Here is a 19,346-nt window from a genome sequence, read left to right as displayed (position 1 = left end):
GAAGTCGATCGAGACTAGTAAGTCCCAGGATGAGGACAGGCCGTGCAGGTGGATGGTTGAGCTATATTTGCAATTCTTCCCTCCCCATCGCGCCCAGCTTCATCCGGCCCGGCTACCTACCGTCCCCTACCAGACGCAGACAGGGGTTGAGTCGTTTTCAATGCCTGGTTTCAGACGACAAAGGATCCGGTGAGTTGAGAAAGGACTTCAGGCTTTTCTCCCTTCCTAGACTTTTCTTTTCTACGTTGGAATGAAGCCCGCCAAGATCATCTCGAGTGGCCAAGGCTTAGACGTCGAGCCCTTGCTCGCGATCCATCTGATATGATAAGGCTGGGTCTCGTATTTTGGGGGTCCTTGCGCTGCTTGTTCTGGATATATCCCTCGTTGGCGAACTTTGCAACCCACCTCTCTATCATCTGACGTGCTGTGTGCTCTTACCTCCATGACGATAGCCAAAACCCATCCTTTTGGCGAGAGATAATCCCTGGTGTCGACAAGTTCGTGAGGGTCGGATATACTTTGTTGAGCGTTGTTTGTTTTTCTCCCACACAACATCGCGATTTAACAGAACAGAACATGTGGAAGACAATCACCCACGCGTCCTTGAGCCGCCGGCGGACCAGCCTGTCAGAGCGATCGATCACCCGCACCGAGTCGGTCGTCGAGCGCGAGCACAAGGCGCTCGCGGAGCTCAAGGAACTGTGCCGCAAGAACAACGTGTCCTGGCCCAAGAGCGAATTGGTGGTGGCCGGCGATTCCTCGGACGACGACGGGAACGACGATTCCAATCTCCTGTAAGTTCGCCAGCTGCGGACCTGATTCCTTCAGTGGGTGGATTAGGAATTGCATTTCGAGGTATCAACTAACGGAGGCGTCTGGCGCAGGCGATACTTGCGAGCGCGGAAATACGATGTTCCCGCCGCATTCAAGCAGTACGCGGCGTCGGCGAAGTGGCGCGATGAGATCCAGTTGGAGAAGACGTATGACGACGTCGATATCACGCAGTTCGAGACCATCAGGAGACTGGTAAGCAGTGCTCTCAGACCCTCGATCTATCTACCTGTTCCCCTGACTGCTATCTCTAGCAACCCCAATGGACGGGCCGGCGAGATGACACGGGCGTTCCCATCATGGTCTACGTCGTCTCCCAGGTGAAGCCCGAGGACATCCTCGCATTGCACAAGATGGACCCGGCATTGTCGAGCGTCTTCCTCGCGGCCGAGTATGTGACGCAGTTTGTGCAGCCCTTGTGTGGGAAACTGCAGCATCGGCGAACGACCAAGTCAATGTGAGTTTATCCTCCTCGAGTTGGGATGGGAAGAAGGAGGCCCTTTAACCCGTCTGAATGCGCACCTATTGACACTTCCCGCCCGGTTAGCAATATCATCGATCTATCCCATGTCGGGATCCCGACGTTTTGGAGGTTGAGGAAGCTCCTCAATGCCGCCAGCACCATGGCGACAGCACACTACCCCGAGACGGTGAAGAGGATATACGTAAGTCTGTCCCTTGCAGAGGCGTCGTCCCCCCCAAAAGACATGGTTTCCCCGGACGTGAGGTCAAATCTTCTTGGGCCATCCGCTGACAAGGCTCCTCTGCATTGTGACAGGTCGTCGGGGCGCCAGCGTTCTTCCCCCAGATCTGGAAGTTCATCACCATGTGGTTCGAAAAGGAGACGACGCGGAAGATCTTCGTCCTCGGCCACCACGAGAGCGCCGATGTCTTGCGCCGCGACCTGGGCGCCGAGAACGTGCCCAAGCGCCTCGGCGGGGAGCTCGACTGGGAGTTCGGCGGGTTCCCCAACCTCAGCCCGGACGCCGAAGCGTTCAGCAGCAGCTTGTTCACCAAGTGGGTTGAAGGGCCCTTGCGACTCTTGGATGGGCCGGAGGGGAAGTCGAGGATCGTCGCTGTCGGTTCGCGCAACGGCGAGTTGAGGAGGGAGGAGTTATAAAAGGAGGGGTGTGCCGACACGGATACTACGAGCGCTGGGGAGGGAAAGGGAGGAAATGTATCTGACGAGCGTACGGGTCGGATTTCCAACATTCAAGATGGGTTGAAAAAGAGAGTTGGATGGAGAGCTGGCTGAAGGGATGCTTATCGTACCCCCAAAATATAATGCATGGCAAGGACATAGCACGGACGGGAAACGAACGATCATGTATGGGAGACTGGACAGTGGTCGTAGAGTGAGTCCCTGAGATTTTCCTGGAGACGGCTGTGTGCTGGCCTTTCGGATCTCAGCTCACACCAGCCAAGAGGCGATCCCATAGATGCCTCTACCATTGTCGTCGAAGGGTTGGTGGGTTGGGCAAAGACGAAATTGCGCGTTCGGTCCGGGAGCAGAGGGCTCGTAAGACGCAGGCTTCCTACCAAAAGCTGCACCCCCTACACCGTCATGTGCTGTGCCGCGGCGCGAGAAAAAGACCACAAAGAAGTGGATCGTGAAGAGTCGCATGCTCTGGCCTTGTAGAACCCGAGACCGCGCCGAGTTTGAAGCAGATGACATTTCAGTACTCTCGTAATCGAGGCCCTGCTGTAGTTTGAGGTTTGCTGCACGAAGAGAGCAGCCATGTGGTGTGGTAACCCAGGACCTTTTTTTTCTCTCCGGTATATCGGATAGAGGTAGAGGTCAAATGTTCGCCGGTATACTTTTCACGGCAGATGGACTGAGCTCTCTCTTCCACAAGGTAGAATATTGCGACAAGGTTAATATACTGTACAGAACCCTTCTTTGACTGAGAATATCCGTATGTTTCCGTTGAAGTCGGGTAGATGTTGTATCCCCCCATGCGCCGCATGCTTTCTGGGATTCTGAAATCCCTCAATCGTAACGCCGATAGCTATGCTCCTGCCTACTATACGCAGATCGGACACCTATCCCCTGTCTCCAGGCCGAATCATCGTACAAAAGCACCGTTAAATTATCCATCTTCAGCGGTGTAATCAACTTTCTTGCTTTTCGGGCTCGGTGTCTGGAGGTGGCTTTGCTTCTGGTTTGTATGGTTGTGTCGGGAATCTCTTGACCCTAGAGGGTTTCTCTTCGAGCATGCCAATCTATGTGGTGGAAAAGATGAGATGTTAGTCTGGGATGCTGTAAGGATTGAGGAAAGTTGTGCGCATAGAGAAAAAGGGCAATGCGTAAGCAGCTAGAGCGTCTGTCTGGAGCTCCCTTCACCGAGATTCTTGCTTGTTGTTGAAAGCTTGCGCCGTCTCTTATTCTCCCTTTCCTTCATAGCAAACCATGTCGCGGTGTTCCATCTACAACAGCTGTGCTTCCCAAAGGAATCAACAACAGATCAAGACTCACCAATCTCAGCAACTTGCCAACCGGCTCCGTCGGCTGTGCCCCAACACCAAGCCAATACCTCGTCCTCGCCGTATCTAGTTGTATATCCTTCATCCTCTTCGGCACATATTTCTCTCCACTCTCCAGGAATTCTGGTGTATCCGGCGTTGCCAGCGGCGCTTGTGGGATCGGATTGTACGTCCCCAGTACCTCCATGGGCTTGTTATCGCGTCCAGACTTTGCCTGCGCGAGGACGATGTTGTAGATTGGTTTTCGTTTCGTGCCGAAGCGGGCGAGGCGGATTCGGAGGACCATAGTTGCCGGTTACCTCTCGCCGGTCCTATAACAGGATTAAAATGCTGTTTACAGGGCGGCCTGCAGGAGGTGCTACAGCTGCGGTACACGGAAATGGTTGGTGTGGATGTGCGCTGGTGGGAATGGGGAGGTCCAACTTCCGAGAAGAAATTCAATTGAGGAAGTTTTAGGGAGATGCGCAGTTCAGCCTTGTAGCCTCGTGCGGAATCTGGCTGAGCTTCTGATTGGCGGAATGAGGGGGCTACGCCGAACTATGACGAGATGCTAGATCGACGTTGTATGATCCTCACCCCATTGAACACCTCGGTGTGTCCAAATGCTATTTATCAGATAATATCATTCTTGTAGCATTCGTCTTCCGTGATATACGTCTTATGCTCCGAACCTGTCTTCCCAGAAGGGTACTTCGGCCAATCTTCACTGCAAGGAGGTTCTCCAAGATGACGCTCAAAGTGAGTCTCGATATGTCCAGCGTCATATGCATTCTCTTTTGGATAATTTGATATGGTCACCTCGACTGTTGGGACGGAGACCGCTGACCATCGCTGTGGGTAGACTCTAGCACCAGATAAAGCGGCAGAACTGGATAAAGAGCTCATGAGCGAGGACGGCGGCTTCAGCATTGATCAATTGATGGAACTCGCCGGGTTGAGCGTATCACAGGCTGGTAAGCCACAAGCGGGCAACGAGTGATGTTGGAGTCCAGGTAACTGTCACCGGACGTGATGCCGACGCTAATCTTTACCTCTTGGTCAAAGTGTACAAAGTCCATCCGCCTTCTAAAGGAAAGAATGTCCTGGTGGCCTGTGGGCCCGGCAACAACGGTACGTCCTTAATCCCTCTCCCATCTCTGCTCTCACCTAGTACCCCGCAAGCTCTCCAGTACTAACCGACTTTCTATCGTCTTGTAGGAGGAGACGGCCTCGTCTGCGCCCGCCACTTGCACCACTACGGCTACAATCCGGAAATCTACTATCCAAAACCAACCAAAGCGCCCATCTTCACGGGCCTTCAGAAGCAACTCCGCAACTTGCACATCCCGTTCCTCACCACGACCGAGGAGTACCAATCGTCGCTAGAAAAGGCCGACCTCATTATCGACGCCCTGTTCGGGTTCTCATTCAAGCCCCCAGTCCGTGCTCCCTTCGACACTGTCCTGCAGGCCATGATCGAGTCCAAGAAACCCGTCTTCAGCGTCGACATACCCTCGTCGTGGGACGTGGCGTCCGGGCCGCCGGAACAAGGACAGATCGGACACGACTTTATGCCCGACTACCTGATAAGTCTGACGGCCGCGAAACCGAGCGTCAAGTTTTTCAAGGGGAAGAAGCATTTTATAGGCGGCCGCTTCTTGAGCAAGGACGTCGCGGCCAAGTACGGTCTCGATGTGCCGCACTATCAAGGGATTGACCAGGTTGCGGAGGTGGACGTGGATGCGCCAGTGGAAAAGTTGTGACCATGGGTGGATTTGCAAATTGGCTTCGTTGGAGCGGACTGAGTGGATGGGAAGTGAGAGCTACTGTGAGATAACATGCTAGGGCAACAGGAGGTCTGCGCTGCGATGAGGATAGAGTATGAGAAAAGAAAAAAGCAAGATAGATGACCCAGTAATGCCGAAAGTGGCAGACGAACTGAATGAAAGATGGCTCAAAGGAAGAAATGGACTACAAGTCCGGTTTATTGAAACAACACAAGAATTGTAACTATCTACCAAGAAAAGGCGGAGGGACAAAGAATCCGTGTCGCTCATTCTAACGCCGTGATCACTGACCTTCGCCGCCTTTGATGGATCATCAGTCTGTCCTATCCCAGGAAGATAAACAGGTCTCCGATGCAATGCAAGACACGCCGTTTGTATGCAATTCGTGAGTGGATCCCTTTCGTCTCTCATAATGCGCCTCTCACTCAGGAGCGCACCTTTCATTCATTTCTGCTGCCGCGTCTCTGGAAGGCTGGCCGTAAATCCGACTTGACCTCTGCGTGTGGCATAAAACGCCTTCTCTTGCGACTGGCCTGTCATATTGCGACACATGCAACAGCTCCTTTGCCTCCCACCGATGCGGCGGACAATCGTTGTCGCCAGATCCTTCATCTCCCTCGGAGGCGTGGACCTGCATAACCTCCGTGCTTTTCTGTTGTCCATTTGGACCCTAATACCAACGAGCACTGTACCACTCATCTTCTTTCTCGCTGCTCAAACTCTCTTGTACTCGGCCGTCAATGGTGAGCGAGAACATCTCAATGAGCCGTGCCTAGATGCCGTTTGTCGATGGGCACTTACGGAAGAGCCTCCTTGATCTTGGCTTTCTGTGCAGCAGTTAACGACCGGGGGAAGTTGACCTTGACCCTGACAATGAAGTCGCCTCTCTCGCCAGGTTTCTTGCTGATGGGCATGCCCAGATTCGGAAATCTCTCTTCGTGGCCAGGTTGGGTTGGACCCGCGCCCGAAACGTTTAGTTGCTTCCCATCAATCGTGGTGACAGTACGCTTCCAACCTGTGAGTGCTTCTTTCAAATCCAGCTCGATCGTCGTTATCAGGTTGTCGCCATCGCGGGTAAGTGTGCCATGGGGCTTTTCGGTGACGATGAAGTGCATGTCTTGGGTACCGCCCTCTTCTTGATCCCCAACCCCGGAGAATTTGATCTTGGAACCGGCCTTCAGACCTGGCTTGATGTCCATCTCCAAAATTTTATCCTCGGTCACCCGCTGCCCTTGGGGGTTGAATGTCTTTCTCTTGATCTTCATCTTCTTATGCGCTCCCTTATACAGCTCCTCCAGTGTGACAGGCAAGGGCCGCTCAATGACGGTGACTTCAGGAGTCTGTGGTCTGGCATGGCGGGCGAAATTACCTGTGCCCCGTCTACTTCCGGCCCCTCTGGCACCGCCGCCCAAACCGCTAAAGAGGTTGAAGATATCTTCGGCGTCTTCACCACCACCAGCACCACCGCCGCCGCCAGCGCCGCCAGCACCACTTCGGGCAAACTGGGCGAATATGTCGTTGGGATCCGAGAAGCTGAAGCCTCCTGGACCACCTCCGGTTGAGAAGTGGAATGTACGGGTACCGCCACCACCACCACCAGGCATGCCTCCAAAACTGAAACCGCCTGGCATACCACCGAAACCACCTCCAGGCATGCCATCAGGCATCTCAGCGCCCGGTGGAGGGGCCTGACCGCCTCTCAAAAGGAACTCCAAGCCATATTGATCGTAGACCTTTCTCTTCTCTGGGTCCGACAGAATCTCATATGCTTGAGAGACCTCTTTGAACTTTTCAGCGGCATTCGGGTTGTCCTTGTTCTTGTCGGGATGCCATTTCAGGGCTGCTTTTCGATATGCTTTCTTGATCTCATCTTGGGACGCCGAGGGGGAGATTGAGAGGGCATCGTAGAGCTTTGTCTCTGCTACCATGATGATGTAAGGGGTGTGATTGGTCGAATATTAGAGGGTGTGTATGTTGAATGTTGTTTTCTGCTTGAAGGACAAGAGGGAGGACAGGTGAGAGGAAAGAAATAAAATCGAAAGGGAGAGAATGACGAGGCTGGCAGGGCAAACAGTTTCCGGTTTGCGGGATTTTGGGCTCGTGCCTGTGGAGTCAATGGAATGATCGAGCAGAACCCAATAGAATGGAGTGCAGGACTTTTTCAGTACAAGCAGACGAGCATGTGGTCGAGGGGAGATTAGGGTATTGAGATATGGGCTGATCCCAGAGCAATCTTTCCGTGGTCTGAACAACCTGGAAGGTCCTGCGGAAGAGAAAAGAAAGACCTGACAACGACGCAGCTGGAAACGGTGATGCTGGACGAATGACGCAGAGGGCGGTGCGTGGATCCAACCACAGAAGGTGCGAGAAGCTTCTATTGCGAGGCTACGAGGCTGAAGGGACAGCCAAACAGCCCCTCCGCACAAGGCTGAAGGATCACCCCTAACAGACCCACTAGGTGGTCTGTGAAGGGGCCTCGACGCCCAAACGTGGAAGCAGCCCCTTAACCAGGGCTGTGGAGGCTGTAGGTACAACCAAGCCCGCAGGGCCGCAGCCTTGTCTGTGTAATCTACGACTAAGCAGGAAAATACTTCTCATAAATGGCGACGACACTCCCTAAGAGACTTTGTCACTACTTGTACTCATTTGATCGTTCGACCCCAAAGCACAAGTCTGTCTCGCTAAGGCGCTTCCCATGTCTACAACGACTGTCCATGTCCTGTCAGAGTGACTTTGCACTCATGTTCAGGCCTCTAGTCAACAACTTCCGACGATCAATTCCACATTTTGCAAGGACCGCTTACATTCCTTCTTCCTCGATACGCACGCTGTCGCGATCGTGCCTCGATATTCCTCTTTGTGTGTGGTGTCACAATGCCATGTTGCGCTCGTTCCAGCAGGTGGCGAGAAAGATCGCGTCCTTTTACGCTCCAGGACGTGTGGCCTGTATCGCACCTCCGCAATGTTCATCATTCACCTGTCACTACAGGTGTCTGCGACTTTATTCTCACTCGTTGCGGCAGTCATAGTGTTCCCAATTTCCCAAGTTGCCACCGCCACCTTTGAGACCGCTCATCGCGCAGCTATACACTGGGAAAGAGATGGCGTGGCCATTGAGTACTCGCACAACTATGACACGGCCTCAAGCGTCCCCCCACAAAAACTAGCCTTGATTGGGAGTTTTGAACCTTCCTGAACTGGCAGCGAAGGTCAGTCCTATGTGTTACAAGGTATTCATCCAGTTCCACAAGAGAAGGAGTCGTGCCTCTGGTCTTCTAGCTCATCCGCAAAGCTAAGTAATCACCATCTCCTATGCGAGTTTGATGCTCTTCAGCTCATGCAAGGGTTTGCGAGTCGTTGAATCCCGGGACGCCCTAGTGATGCCCAGAGTTTCGGGCACCAGAACCTCCCCGACGGGCTTTACGAATGCAGAGAGGGTGGGAAAAAGGGGGACCAGACTAGCCTGGATATGGGCAGCGCTCCTCGCCAATGGAGATAGCACACCTTCTTTGGATCTGCTGCATTGAGTCTTACTGCATCCTCACATCCCGGCCGTTGCAGACAGTACCCATGGGTCTTTGCGGTGAAGCAAGAAGCAACAGGTGGATCTGAATCGTGGAAAGGAATCTTGCTTGATGCCACGCTTCTCCAGACAGGTTCAGCGCACTCCTCCTCGACCACTTGGGACGACTCCATGTCGCCGATTCGAAGTTTTGCTCGCTCTGAATTTCTTACTCACCAATCGCTGACCTTCCCGAAACGGACGACCATTTTCTGATGCAGGAAGTTCTACTGCTAGAGAAACACACCTCGGTAGATATTGTTCCAGGCCGCGAACCCTGTTCACTTATGATTGTCACCCCCTGTTGCCTGTCTATGACCGACAACCCAATGGCTGAAAGTCCAATATCTGCCCTTTGCCCGATCCCGTTATAAGGTCATTCGACCTGTCTATTGAGACTTGCGGGTTTTGCGCCATTCACGCATCCTACGTTGTGATTCTAACGAACCCACATGTTGGTATCCTTTGGTTACGCTGATGCTCTGGTGTAGCTTCCCAACGATCCTGGATCGGGCCAGATTTCGAGTCAGCAATTCCATCCGTGTGTAGCCGGATAGGATATCGATCTTGGGCTTCAGAAGCGTTAAGTTTCCTTCTCAGCATGCCTGCTCACTCATCAACCACGGCGCATCGATGACAGTGGGATTGGATGGCGCCCAAGAAGGCACCTGCGGTCCGCTTCGTCGACTCGCATCCTTTCCCATCCAGCAAGCGAGAACAAGAACTTATCCGTGCCGAAGCACGTTCTCATGCTGCAACTGTATCGCACCCAAAATACAGAAAACAGGCTGCTGAGAATCCAGACAAGGAATCCAATATTGCAACTCTCGCTTCTCGTTCGGAGCGATCTTCAAGTGAAGAAGCAAAACTCCCACCGATACGTCCCATTGACGCTCTACCTACTCAGGAATCCTCTCAAGAAAGTGCTAAATCCCGGCGAAAATCCAACCAGCACAACCAACCCTTTCACAAGTATCGCCTTCTTACTCACGGTTCCAGCGCAAATTCCAGCAGAGATGCCAATGTTGGACGTAAGAGAAGGGAGGTTCAAGTCAAGCAAGACGAAAAGCAATCACAGGTGGCTGTGCGGAGTACCATTCCCATCTTCAAGGGCAACACTGATCCGTTCAATGCTACGGTCATACCAGTCAGTGCACTCGAGCACCTTTTACTTCAACAGGCTCGAGCACAATCCATGTTGAACACGTGGCCATCCGAAATAGCCTTGCGTCACAATCATGGTGTACTCACGGCCGAGTCTTTGAAGAAGATGCCAGCTTTCATCACAGACAAAGCTTCTAGTCATGCAATCATCTCCCACGCCTATTACAGCAGTGGCAGCAGGCAGAGAAACCGAGGCCAGCCATATGAGCAGACATTGGTACGTGCAGAGAAACACAAATTCCAGGCACTCAGATCACTCCAGGAGTCTCTTGAGTCGCAGCAGCAGACTGGGGACACCGCGAAGCTGTGGAAGATTTTTTCATCTTGCTGCTGGCTTGGAGCAGCCGAGATGCTCAGCGGCAACATCCATGCCGCAATTGTTCATTTGTCTGCGTCAAAGAAGATCGTCGATTCCTTAGGTGGCTGGTCAGTTATCGGGCGCATGGAGAAGGAAATTCTGCTTGGTGCAGTGGTCAATCTTGCTGCAGCCCTACGCTCTCGCCCTGTAATGGATATTGGCGACTTCGACCCCGGACCATGGAGTTCACACATCTGGACCACCGACGTGGAAGATTCGCCCGCTTTGCACGCGGACCTGAAAATTGCGTTCCCCGAGACCGTTCCCTCTGCCTCGGCCAGTCCGACCGCCGTTTCCCCAACCCTAAAGGCGATATTTGCCGACATAAGGGAGCTTTTAGCAATTGAAGAGTTGAAATTCAAATATGCGACCTCGAAATCCTCGAGCGCGACGGAGATTTTCCGTTGGTCTCATGCTCGCAAAATCGCAGTCCGAGCTCGTTCTCTCCATTACTGGTGCGATCTGATTGAAGCAGCTAAGAAGGATGGTAAGGATATGACCACGATCTATGCGCCAGGCACCCTGCCATCGCCGGTCGCGTTTACTTTCGAGGTTGCCCTATGCCTTGCCATGCGCTGTTTTGATCGGTGCATCTTTGAGGAGCATTATCAACCGGGTGGCGTCTTTCGTGAGAGCAAGCGCTACCACACGGAAATGACAGCTGTCATGGAAGCTTTACGGCCGGCGGCAGAAGACTTTTCTCTTGGCCCCAGTGTACGCACTCGCGACGTGCTGTGGATCTATTCCGTTGGTGCGTACGTCGAAGATGTCTTCATGCGTCCAGAGCTCGAGAGAAAGGAAGATCCGGTGCCATCGCAGAGACGGTTTTTTAGCACCCGGTTCAGCTACTTGGTTGCAGCAAACCTGGAATTTGGCAGCTTTGAAGACGTCACAACATTCCTGAGGGAGAACTATCTCTACTATCCCCGGCTGCAAGATGCCAGTTTGAGGAAACTCATCGAATTCTGAAATAACAGGCCGCGGCAATTTCGCGACTCCCATCAGTCTCAGTGGGATGCTTCGAGCGGGCTGTGAAACCCCTGGTACATATTTCTGACGCAAGAGTGACTTCCCAGCTTTATCAGCCATTTGGCGGATCTCCCTCGGATGTGGAACCGGCTCGTGCCCGGTTGAGAGATTTCGAGAACGGACATTTACTAGATATGGGAATCACAATAAGGCAACCCGTTTCCTACCCACCGGGAGATAATTACAACGGCGTCTGCTTGGGATGTCCCCCCAGTGATGGAACATATCCGAAAACACGCTCTCAGTTTCCGGATTTCTGGCCGCAGATTTCGGAATTCCCTGCCCCCATTTCTCACAAGCCGACACCGTCATCCAGCGAAGCAGGAAAACACCAAAGTCTTGGAAGAGGGGGCTATATATTCGACCGCCCGTTTCCGGATCAGGTTGAAGGTCTCTGCAGCCGCTAGTCCCCGCTAGCTCCTGTGAAGCACGCTGGACCCAATCCTCCAGGAAGCCCGGCGCATTAAGGACATTGGGGTTCTACCTGGTTCAGTCAACGGCAGGGAGGGCGGTGCGGCAAAGAGACAGCCAGGACTTTGCAATGGCTGAGGTATAGCTATGTTCTTTTGGCTTGGGCTCGGAGGCGTGCGGACTCACTCCCCTGGGCGAGAACCTATGTAGGCAGGGAAGAACCATGTGAGGACACACTGGAACATTCATGTGCGCCAAGGCTTCGACGACCCCTGCAAGCATGTATCCAGGAATACTGGCTGGCGCCAAACATTGTACGAGGTATGGGCGCCCTAGGGCCCCGACTAGTGGAAGCAATGTGACACTCGAGTGCTGCAGAAGACGCTGGCAAATGCAAAGCAAGAGAGACAAGAATCTGGTAACCAACCGACGTTCTTACTATACAACGACGTACCTTCTATGAGCACAGAAGACACTATTCAAAGATCTCGAGTCCACACAGACTCCTTGCTTTTCTCGGCTTCATTCCTAGGATATTTTCTATCACAGAGCCAACAGTTCTCTTGCTCGCGCTTCGATATTCCACTGCATGCTGCACAGGTCCATCGCCATAGCCAGGTAATCTGATTGACTTGTTCTTTCCGATCACTTTCATTGATGCTACCGTATTTCATTGTGACGGCGGAGAAGTCAACAAAACAATCTCTTCCGCGTGAGATCCACTCGACATTGTTCAAATGGGATCCCTACTTCCACCGGCCCTCGACCGTCTTCTTTCTCACCAGTGGTCTCAGCGCCCATACCCCGGCAAATAAGGCCACGACCGTGAGGACCAATTGCACCCTATTGAACCCCTTTCCCAGCACATCGAATGCCATGCTGGGAGTGATTGTCGTGCCAAATACATCGTGTCCGAAAGCAAAGACTAGGGACGTGGATTCCAGGAGAGAAGGCGAAGAGAGGACCTCCTTGACGCCCAACACTTCGCGCGAGTGCGTGAGGTAGTATTTTGGATCAAACTCCAGGTTAGGCATGTATCGAGTGAGTCCTTCCTCTCGTTCGGTGGCATTGGGATCCCGCTCGACTGGCCGCCGCGGATCGAGTATCTCACGGGGAATCCCGACTATTGCATTACTGTTGGGCAATGTCGCGAGTAGTTGGCGCGAAGTTATCCCCTGCGCGGTTTGTGAAACTGCCAAATGAGAAATCGGTTCAGCCACAGTGTATGACTGAGATATCACATAGGGTGTGGCCGCGGCACCGTCAACGGAGAACACGGAATAATTCGTTCGTGCTGACAACAAGCCCCGATCGTTCGGCATTGAGGATTCGTAGAGTTCGGAGACGACAAGTTGGGTGGAAAGTCCAGAGGTCAATGGGTCGCGGGTGGTGAATGTGTAGGCATACCAGTTTTCGGATATCACGGCGGGGATGTCTGACTTGAGAACGCCGGAGTGGGTAGCGGTGTGTAGAGTAGCCCCTGTTATCGCATCGATTAAATAGACCGTCAACGCTCCAGACTGCGAAGTAGCCAACAGGAGGGCAATGTTTGGCGAAATATACTTGTACAGCACAGATCTGTCCCCTAGTACACGGCCAATCGATGCAACTGGATCGTGTTCTGCTCGCGCGACAGCACGCACAATCTTCATCCCATCTTGTGGTTTCAAGGTCCACGTTTTCTCGACGTTGCGACCGACGGTCCATCCTATAGCCTTTCCTTCTGGACTTATTGTTACCACAACGTTGCCTTCAAGGGCAGTCTCAGGGGGGAAATCTTCGGCAAGGAGAGGTACGCCGTCGGATCCAACTTTGATGACTGCAGGTGCAGGACTGCCCGGGATATGAATGAGATGTGAAATGGGGATGGTGCCAGGTTTGTTTTCGATAAGGCTTCCATTATTCGCGTCCAAAACGATTAACGACCCATTGGAAAGATAGACTGAGACTCTTCCGCCACTAACTGTAACAGACTTCATTTCGGCATCTTCCCTGACATAGCTGGAAAGATCTGACTGCCACCTGAGAACGCCTGGAGTGGTGGCATCAAGCGCGATGACTTCCTTTCGAGTAGTGGCAACAATCACAACTTTTGTTCCCACGAGATTTTGGCGGGTTATCATATCAGCATCAGGAGTGGATTTCAAAACAGTGTCGGGAAGGCTGCGCAGGTACTCGGGAAGTGATGCGAGATCATGGAGATGCCGCTTGAGACGATGGATGTAAGCCGTCCATGGGTTAACTGAAGACTCAAGATCGAGCTCCTCGGCCAGAGCATCTGGAGCACCGTTTTCGTCCCATGCAGCGAGATTCGCATAGGCCAGCATCTCAGGCCTGCTCCATTGTAATTCTCCATTGCGAACAAGAGACCAATCTCCACTCGTGGAGAATTCAGCTACCCGAACAGCATAGCTGGCCTTCCCTCTGCTGACAACCTCGGCGGTCGCGTGTGAGTAGAAGCTCCCAGGGGAAGTTTTGAAGTTTGTCTTTTTCCACCTCCCTAGCTGTCCGTGAGATTCCGAAGAGTACAGGATTACTTCCGACTCGGTGGAACGAATGAAAAAGGCAGTCCCCTCGTAGCTACTTGCAGTAAAGACGCTCTGTTCTTCCGTAGCGGGCAGTGAATAGGCCTTCGTAGCATCTCCTGATTTGGTGTTTACATGAAAGACTTCGGCCCACTGTCGTGTCTTCCCTTTAATATGCAGGAGAAAATGGGTCGCTGCAGCTTGATCACAAACGGCATGGACAGTGACAGCCTCGATATCTTCACCCTTTTCGTCCAAGTGCAGAGATGATACTTTCGGGTTGTTGAGGAGGCTGAACTTGACCGACTTGAACGGTCTCTCAGCAGAGATCAAGAACGGAAAGTTGGAGCAGGCAACGGCTGCGTGTCGACCGCCGGCTGCCAACGGCTCTGAATCGACGGCGACGCTCGTTTGGCTGATTTCATGGCCTCTTGCGCTATCAAAGGTGACGACTTTCGCCTTGTTGCTCGTGAGCAAACCGTGAGATGTTGTGACATAATAAATGTGCTTAGACGCGGTTGCTATTGATGCAGAGGAACCATGTGCAGTGCTTGAATCCACATGCTGCCATTTTTGTCCGCTGCCGTCGCCAGCAATTCGACTGATTGAAATATGCGTTTGAGAGTCCGTCGGGACAGCCAGAACCACAAAGTCTTGCATAACCCCGTCGGTGGCAGAGCCTTGAAGGGGGATGGCCTGCAGTCCGCCTATTTCAGTTCCCTGTGGCAGAGTGTAGTCCCAAATGAGTCTCCCATCGAGAGCATCCCAACATGCCACAGTCCTATCATATCCGCTCACCAACTGGCCGTCTCTTTCCCCCGCAATCAGATACGCACTCGACGCATTGTCAACGGGTTGTCCCGCTAGAGGCTGACGCCATAGCGCTGACCCATCCTTGGGGTTAACGGCGCCTAGGACAGCTTTGTCGGAGACGGTGTAGAGAAGAGAGGCGTTGGTATTCGAATGCGGTTTATGGAAAAAGGTAGTATGAGGCTGCGGGCTTCCGAGAAGAGCATGGTGGAAGTCTATGTGGAAGGCATCGTCGGCAAAGATGGCACAAGCCGGCCAGAACAGAGTCGACAATATGGAGGCTACTCCATACCACCTCATCCTGCTCACCGGGTCTTGTGTAGGGGAAGGCAATGGTCTGTTTTTTCACATTGAGCAGCCTCGAACTGAAATGTGATGAAGGATGGGAGGCAGTACGTAGCCCGGCAAACCTTCCACTTCTGATTCTGGCATCTGCAACTGCAACTCTAGAGCTTCGACAATGATGCTGTTCGACTTCTTCCTCTCAAGAACACGATACACGCCATTGGCAATTATACTCTACTATTATTTCGACTTTGGCCGCACAGTCGGTCTTCCTCAGACTATCCCTCCTTGCTCTCCATTCGTTATGAACTCAAGACCTGCTCCAAAACTGGTCGATATGTTTCTAAACCAGGGACGGTCAAGCCAACCACCTTGGCTCCGTCATCCCATCTCCTCAAATTTGCTTTCTCGTCTGCCCAATTGCTCTCCTGCCATTGCTGCACCTCGTCTGGGCTCATGGGGCCTCCCTGGAATCGCAAACTTTCCTTGCTAGCATCGCTTAGAGTGTTATAGTATCCATCTTCTGTGGCACAAAGATAACGCTTTGCAGGTACATGAGCCTCAACGAGTGCAGCCACCTTTGCTGGAAACCCCAATGCTAGCAGATACTGGGCGCCCAGTGTCTCATGAGAAACCCTGCCCACGCTGTCCGAGCTTCTCGAATCCGGGCCGATCGTACTATTTTGCCGCATATTTTGTACCTGAGCTCCACCCAGGATATGTTCAGCATCTCTCTCCGGTATGAACTGCCCAATGTCATGAAGCAAAGCGGCAGCAACTGTCTGAGGGTCTGCCATACTCTGAGCGGCAAGGTGCGCGCACTGTAATGAATGTTCGATTTGTGATATCGGTTCGCCGATATAGTCGCTCTTCCCGTACAGGCTGAGCATGTCGATAATGCGGGACGCAACCTTCGCTGCTCTGGGTTTAGACTCCCATTCTTCTTCTTCAAACTGCCGAGGATGGAGTCAGCAAACGGATCAGAACGAAAACCGGCGGTAACAACAAGTTCTGTCCATACCTCGAGCTGCCTCACCTCCAGGCCACCATTGGTCATATCCGATGGATCGACAGCCAGAAGGACAGCAAGGTGTTTAATGTTTTTGATGTGAGTGTATGCTGTCGAATCAACATGGGGTGCAAATCCGCCTATGCTTTGGTGAGCTCGAGGTCGACATCCGCTTCGCGTGAAGAGATCATACCGCTCCCTGCCAGCTTGTAATTGATCTTCTCCTTGAACAGCAGCATATCCTCGCCCGACATTTGTTTGAGCAGATCCAACAACTTCCGTCCACGAAGAAGACCGTTCAAGCCCGCATGGGAATTTGCATAGTTTTCTGTCCGGCACAGCACCGTTTTCCCTTGAGCGTTGATCTCCTGCCTGGTCCTCAGCGTTTCATTTCGCGTCCATCAGCAAAGCATGTACCTCGTACGGCATCCATGGACTGTTCGCATCGGTAGGCCAGTCATGGACTTCCTGCGCCCATCTTTGGAGGTCCTTGGTCTCTTCTTCAGAGAGAACATCACGAAGAATCAGATAGCCATTCTCGCGAAAGAACCGGACCTGCTCTTCGGACAACGACATCTCGCCTCTGGCTCGCGCCTGACGAATTTGCAGCGTCTGAAGATTTTTGGGTTCAATGTCCAAAGAACTGACTCTGTATCCCGGCCACACTAGTACAGGCCTGATCCTCGACCACTTATATGCTTGCTTTGCTTTCTCTCACCCAGTAGCCAATTGAAAGGGCTTCCAGTGGAATATCTTCTCTGGAATCGAAACGAGCATGTGCCGACAATGCGATCCTAGCTCCACCTGTCAGACGGCAGAGGATTCAAGCCCTGTATATGCTCAAGAATGCCACTCGTAGAGAAGGATTTCTCCTGGTCAGACACTGCAACATCGCACTTCGAACCGAGTGGCTGCAGGAGATACGACGTTGATGAACTTCCAACGGCTCTCGGGTGCATGACGATCGCCATCTTCCCCGTCGTGTCGATCCGAATCATCTTGTTTGACCTTGGCACGTGGGTTAAGCTCAGGCAAGCTTGCCTCGAAAAGGAGCTTCTTGAGGAGAAGGCTGAACGGCCCTCGCCGCGCATCTCTAGCAGTATTGGGCGGGCACGCATATGCCACGTTCTCACACAACTGGCAAGCAGTTACCATTCAGGGTTTTCAACCTCGTTTCCCTCATTTTATTTTTGAAGCCGAAGGTGACGGAGTTGGCCACTGGTTGGCGGCGTCACGGCGAGATGGCGCGTACAGGTCGAAGGGGTCCCGGCAGCGCGAGAAGTTTGAGGCGATAGACAGAATTTCCTCCCGACCTATTTGAATGATGTATATATGGACGCCCACGCCTGTTCACTTGACCAAAGTCTAAGCCTTTCACTGCAGGCCTCCAGACACCTTCCCATTAGGCGCAATGGCAACCGAGAAGTACCAGCCTTCATACGAAATTACGGGTCATGAGTCCTCTGGGAGTCAACCCCATGGACAGGACGTGGAGGCTGGAGATAGAAGGCTCAGTCACCTAGATGTCGCCAGGATCACCAAGGTCTCGTCGATTATCACCGTTCTGGTTGCGGGTCTCGCCTTGTTCTCTGATGGATACAATGCGCAAATCATTGGGTACATGCCATGTCACTGCTGCATTGGAACGAAATGCTTACACAATTCTCTTGTAGATATATGGAGCCCCTGTTCACAGACCTGTACAAAGATGGCATGTCGAGCATCATCAAGACCCGGTTGTCCAATGCATACCTCATTGGAGAGATCTTCGGCATGCTCTTCTTCGGCATTCTCATCGATAAGATAGGGCGACGTACCGGCATTGTCTTCGCTACTTTCTTCCTTGTCCTTGGTATCGTCTTGGCTACGGCAGCTCATGGCACCACTCAGCTGGGCATGTTCTGGATGATGATCGTTGCTCGTGGTGTTGCTGGATTCGGTGCAGGAGGTGAGTACAACTCGAAACGCCAGCCGCTAGTCGATGTGCTGATAGCTGGATTCAGGCGAATACCCAACTTGTGGAACTGGTAGTGCTGAAGCTTCAGATGAGAGTGAATATGTCCGCCGCAGACGGGGCTTCCTAGTCGCTGTGGCCACCGACTTTAGCATTGACTTGGGATTCGTGATCGCCGGTGTCGTCGCGCTGATTGTCATCGAATGCTACAATGAGAGAATCTCAAGCGGAATCTGGCGTATCTGCTTTGGGTTGGGCTTCGTCCTCCCTGTGGCGCTTTTCTTCTTCCGAATTCGCATGGTTGAGTCCACTCAGTATCGCAAACATGCTATCAAGAGAAACGTACCCTATTGGTTGATCATCAAGCGATATTGGAAGCCCATGGTTGGAACTTCACTGGCGTGGTTCATGTACGACTTGTAAGTTGGATCCCATTCTTTTCTCCGGCGGTTTTGCTTACGCTTTCGAAGTGTCACCTACCCATTTGGGATTTTCAGCTCCACCATCATCGGCCAACTCAATCCCAAGAACACCTTGATCCAGAACATCGGATACGGCACCCTAGTTAACAGCTTTTATCTTCCAGGTACGATCGTTGGCGGGCTCCTAATGGATAGAATCGGCCGTAAGCAAACTATGACCTTCGGTTTTGGATGTTGGGCCGTCTTAGGATTTATCCTGGGAGGCGCCTTGGGCCCTATTCAATCCGTCTTCCCTCTCTTTGTTGTTCTCTATGGGATCTTCAACAGCTTGGGAGAGATGGGACCTGGAGTTTGCACTTTCTTGACGGCAGCCGAGAGTTTCCCTACTCCACTGCGCGGCCACTTCATGGGGTTTGCTGCTGCGGTGGGCAAGGCTGGTGCTGCGATTGGAACCCAAGTTTTCACACCTATCCAGAACTCCTTCAGCGATACGCAAAAGGGAACTCAGGCCGTCTTCCTCATTGGTGCTGGTTTTGCCGCCGCTGGGGGGATTATCTCGTGGGTATTCATTCCCGACCGAGATCGAGAACTTGAGAGTGAGGACGCCAAATTCAGAGAATTCCTTGCAGATCACGGATACGAGGGGGAGTTTGGCGAGAGCTTGATCGAGGAGGTGCGGACGACCGCGTTCAAACCCGAGTATACCAAGACCTCTTGAATCTTTCGATGGGATGGA

General features: G+C 52.6%; 7 protein-coding genes across 7 annotated transcripts; 4 read left to right on the top strand and 3 right to left on the bottom strand.

Annotated features, from left to right (window-relative positions):
* The first annotated feature begins 382 nt into the window (after positions 1-382).
* On the top strand, positions 383-2,519 carry PV07_07352 (uncharacterized protein). Its single transcript, XM_016394424.1, has 5 exons — positions 383-794; positions 885-1,026; positions 1,086-1,288; positions 1,379-1,496; positions 1,610-2,519. The coding sequence occupies exons 1-5, from the start codon at positions 577-579 to the stop codon at positions 1,949-1,951; spliced, it is 1,023 nt and encodes a 340-aa protein (XP_016247843.1). The 5' UTR covers positions 383-576; the 3' UTR covers positions 1,952-2,519.
* Positions 2,390-3,738, bottom strand: PV07_07351 (ribosomal protein S16). Its single transcript, XM_016394423.1, has 2 exons — positions 3,308-3,738; positions 2,390-3,054 (listed from the first exon to the last, which is right to left on the bottom strand). The coding sequence occupies exons 1-2, from the start codon at positions 3,599-3,601 to the stop codon at positions 2,944-2,946; spliced, it is 405 nt and encodes a 134-aa protein (XP_016247842.1). The 5' UTR covers positions 3,602-3,738; the 3' UTR covers positions 2,390-2,943.
* A 165-nt stretch (positions 3,739-3,903) lies between these two features.
* On the top strand, positions 3,904-5,324 carry PV07_07350 (YjeF family domain-containing protein). Its single transcript, XM_016394422.1, has 4 exons — positions 3,904-4,053; positions 4,157-4,268; positions 4,360-4,425; positions 4,513-5,324. The coding sequence occupies exons 1-4, from the start codon at positions 3,976-3,978 to the stop codon at positions 5,055-5,057; spliced, it is 801 nt and encodes a 266-aa protein (XP_016247841.1). The 5' UTR covers positions 3,904-3,975; the 3' UTR covers positions 5,058-5,324.
* Positions 5,249-7,402, bottom strand: PV07_07349 (uncharacterized protein). Its single transcript, XM_016394421.1, has one exon. It carries the CDS (start codon positions 7,007-7,009, stop codon positions 5,879-5,881), a length of 1,131 nt encoding a protein of 376 aa, XP_016247840.1. The 5' UTR covers positions 7,010-7,402; the 3' UTR covers positions 5,249-5,878.
* Positions 7,403-9,103: 1,701 nt separating this feature from the next.
* Positions 9,104-11,148, top strand: PV07_07348 (uncharacterized protein). The gene has a single exon (XM_016394420.1). It carries the CDS (start codon positions 9,293-9,295, stop codon positions 11,132-11,134), a length of 1,842 nt encoding a protein of 613 aa, XP_016247839.1. The 5' UTR covers positions 9,104-9,292; the 3' UTR covers positions 11,135-11,148.
* An 871-nt stretch (positions 11,149-12,019) lies between these two features.
* On the bottom strand, positions 12,020-15,284 carry PV07_07347 (uncharacterized protein). Its single transcript, XM_016394419.1, has one exon. The coding sequence runs from the start codon at positions 15,238-15,240 to the stop codon at positions 12,352-12,354; it is 2,889 nt and encodes a 962-aa protein (XP_016247838.1). The 5' UTR covers positions 15,241-15,284; the 3' UTR covers positions 12,020-12,351.
* A 2,156-nt stretch (positions 15,285-17,440) lies between these two features.
* PV07_07346 (uncharacterized protein) lies at positions 17,441-19,328 on the top strand (the record flags this gene model as incomplete). Its single annotated transcript, XM_016394418.1, has 4 exons — positions 17,441-17,851; positions 17,908-18,182; positions 18,238-18,607; positions 18,659-19,328. The coding sequence occupies exons 1-4, from the start codon at positions 17,646-17,648 to the stop codon at positions 19,326-19,328; spliced, it is 1,521 nt and encodes a 506-aa protein (XP_016247837.1). The 5' UTR covers positions 17,441-17,645.
* Between the last annotated feature and the right edge of the window lie 18 nt (positions 19,329-19,346).

The sequence above is a fragment of the Cladophialophora immunda genome (genome assembly GCF_000835495.1).
Source record: "Cladophialophora immunda strain CBS 83496 unplaced genomic scaffold supercont1.4, whole genome shotgun sequence".
NCBI classification, from domain to species: Eukaryota; Fungi; Ascomycota; class Eurotiomycetes; order Chaetothyriales; family Herpotrichiellaceae; genus Cladophialophora; species Cladophialophora immunda.
This window is presented reverse-complemented; position numbering and strand designations above follow the sequence as displayed.

Bases quoted from the DNA above. Each gene is read 5' to 3' on its own strand.
- PV07_07352 (XM_016394424.1), top strand. From the start codon at position 577: ATGTGGAAGACAATCACCCACGCGTCCTTGAGCCGCCGGCGGACCAGC. The intron at 1,289-1,378 runs GTGAGTTTATCC...CCGCCCGGTTAG, and splicing joins CGGCGAACGACCAAGTCAAT to CAATATCATCGATCTATCCC. The intron at 1,497-1,609 runs GTAAGTCTGTCC...GCATTGTGACAG, and splicing joins AGACGGTGAAGAGGATATAC to GTCGTCGGGGCGCCAGCGTT.
- PV07_07351 (XM_016394423.1), bottom strand. From the start codon at position 3,601: ATGGTCCTCCGAATCCGCCTCGCCCGCTTCGGCACGAAACGAAAACCA. The intron at 3,055-3,307 runs GTGAGTCTTGAT...TCCACCACATAG, and splicing joins TTGGCAAGTTGCTGAGATTG to ATTGGCATGCTCGAAGAGAA.
- PV07_07350 (XM_016394422.1), top strand. From the start codon at position 3,976: ATGCTCCGAACCTGTCTTCCCAGAAGGGTACTTCGGCCAATCTTCACT. The intron at 4,269-4,359 runs GTAAGCCACAAG...TCTTGGTCAAAG, and splicing joins GTTGAGCGTATCACAGGCTG to TGTACAAAGTCCATCCGCCT. The intron at 4,426-4,512 runs GTACGTCCTTAA...ATCGTCTTGTAG, and splicing joins CTGTGGGCCCGGCAACAACG to GAGGAGACGGCCTCGTCTGC.
- PV07_07349 (XM_016394421.1), bottom strand. From the start codon at position 7,009: ATGGTAGCAGAGACAAAGCTCTACGATGCCCTCTCAATCTCCCCCTCG.
- PV07_07348 (XM_016394420.1), top strand. From the start codon at position 9,293: ATGGCGCCCAAGAAGGCACCTGCGGTCCGCTTCGTCGACTCGCATCCT.
- PV07_07347 (XM_016394419.1), bottom strand. From the start codon at position 15,240: ATGAGGTGGTATGGAGTAGCCTCCATATTGTCGACTCTGTTCTGGCCG.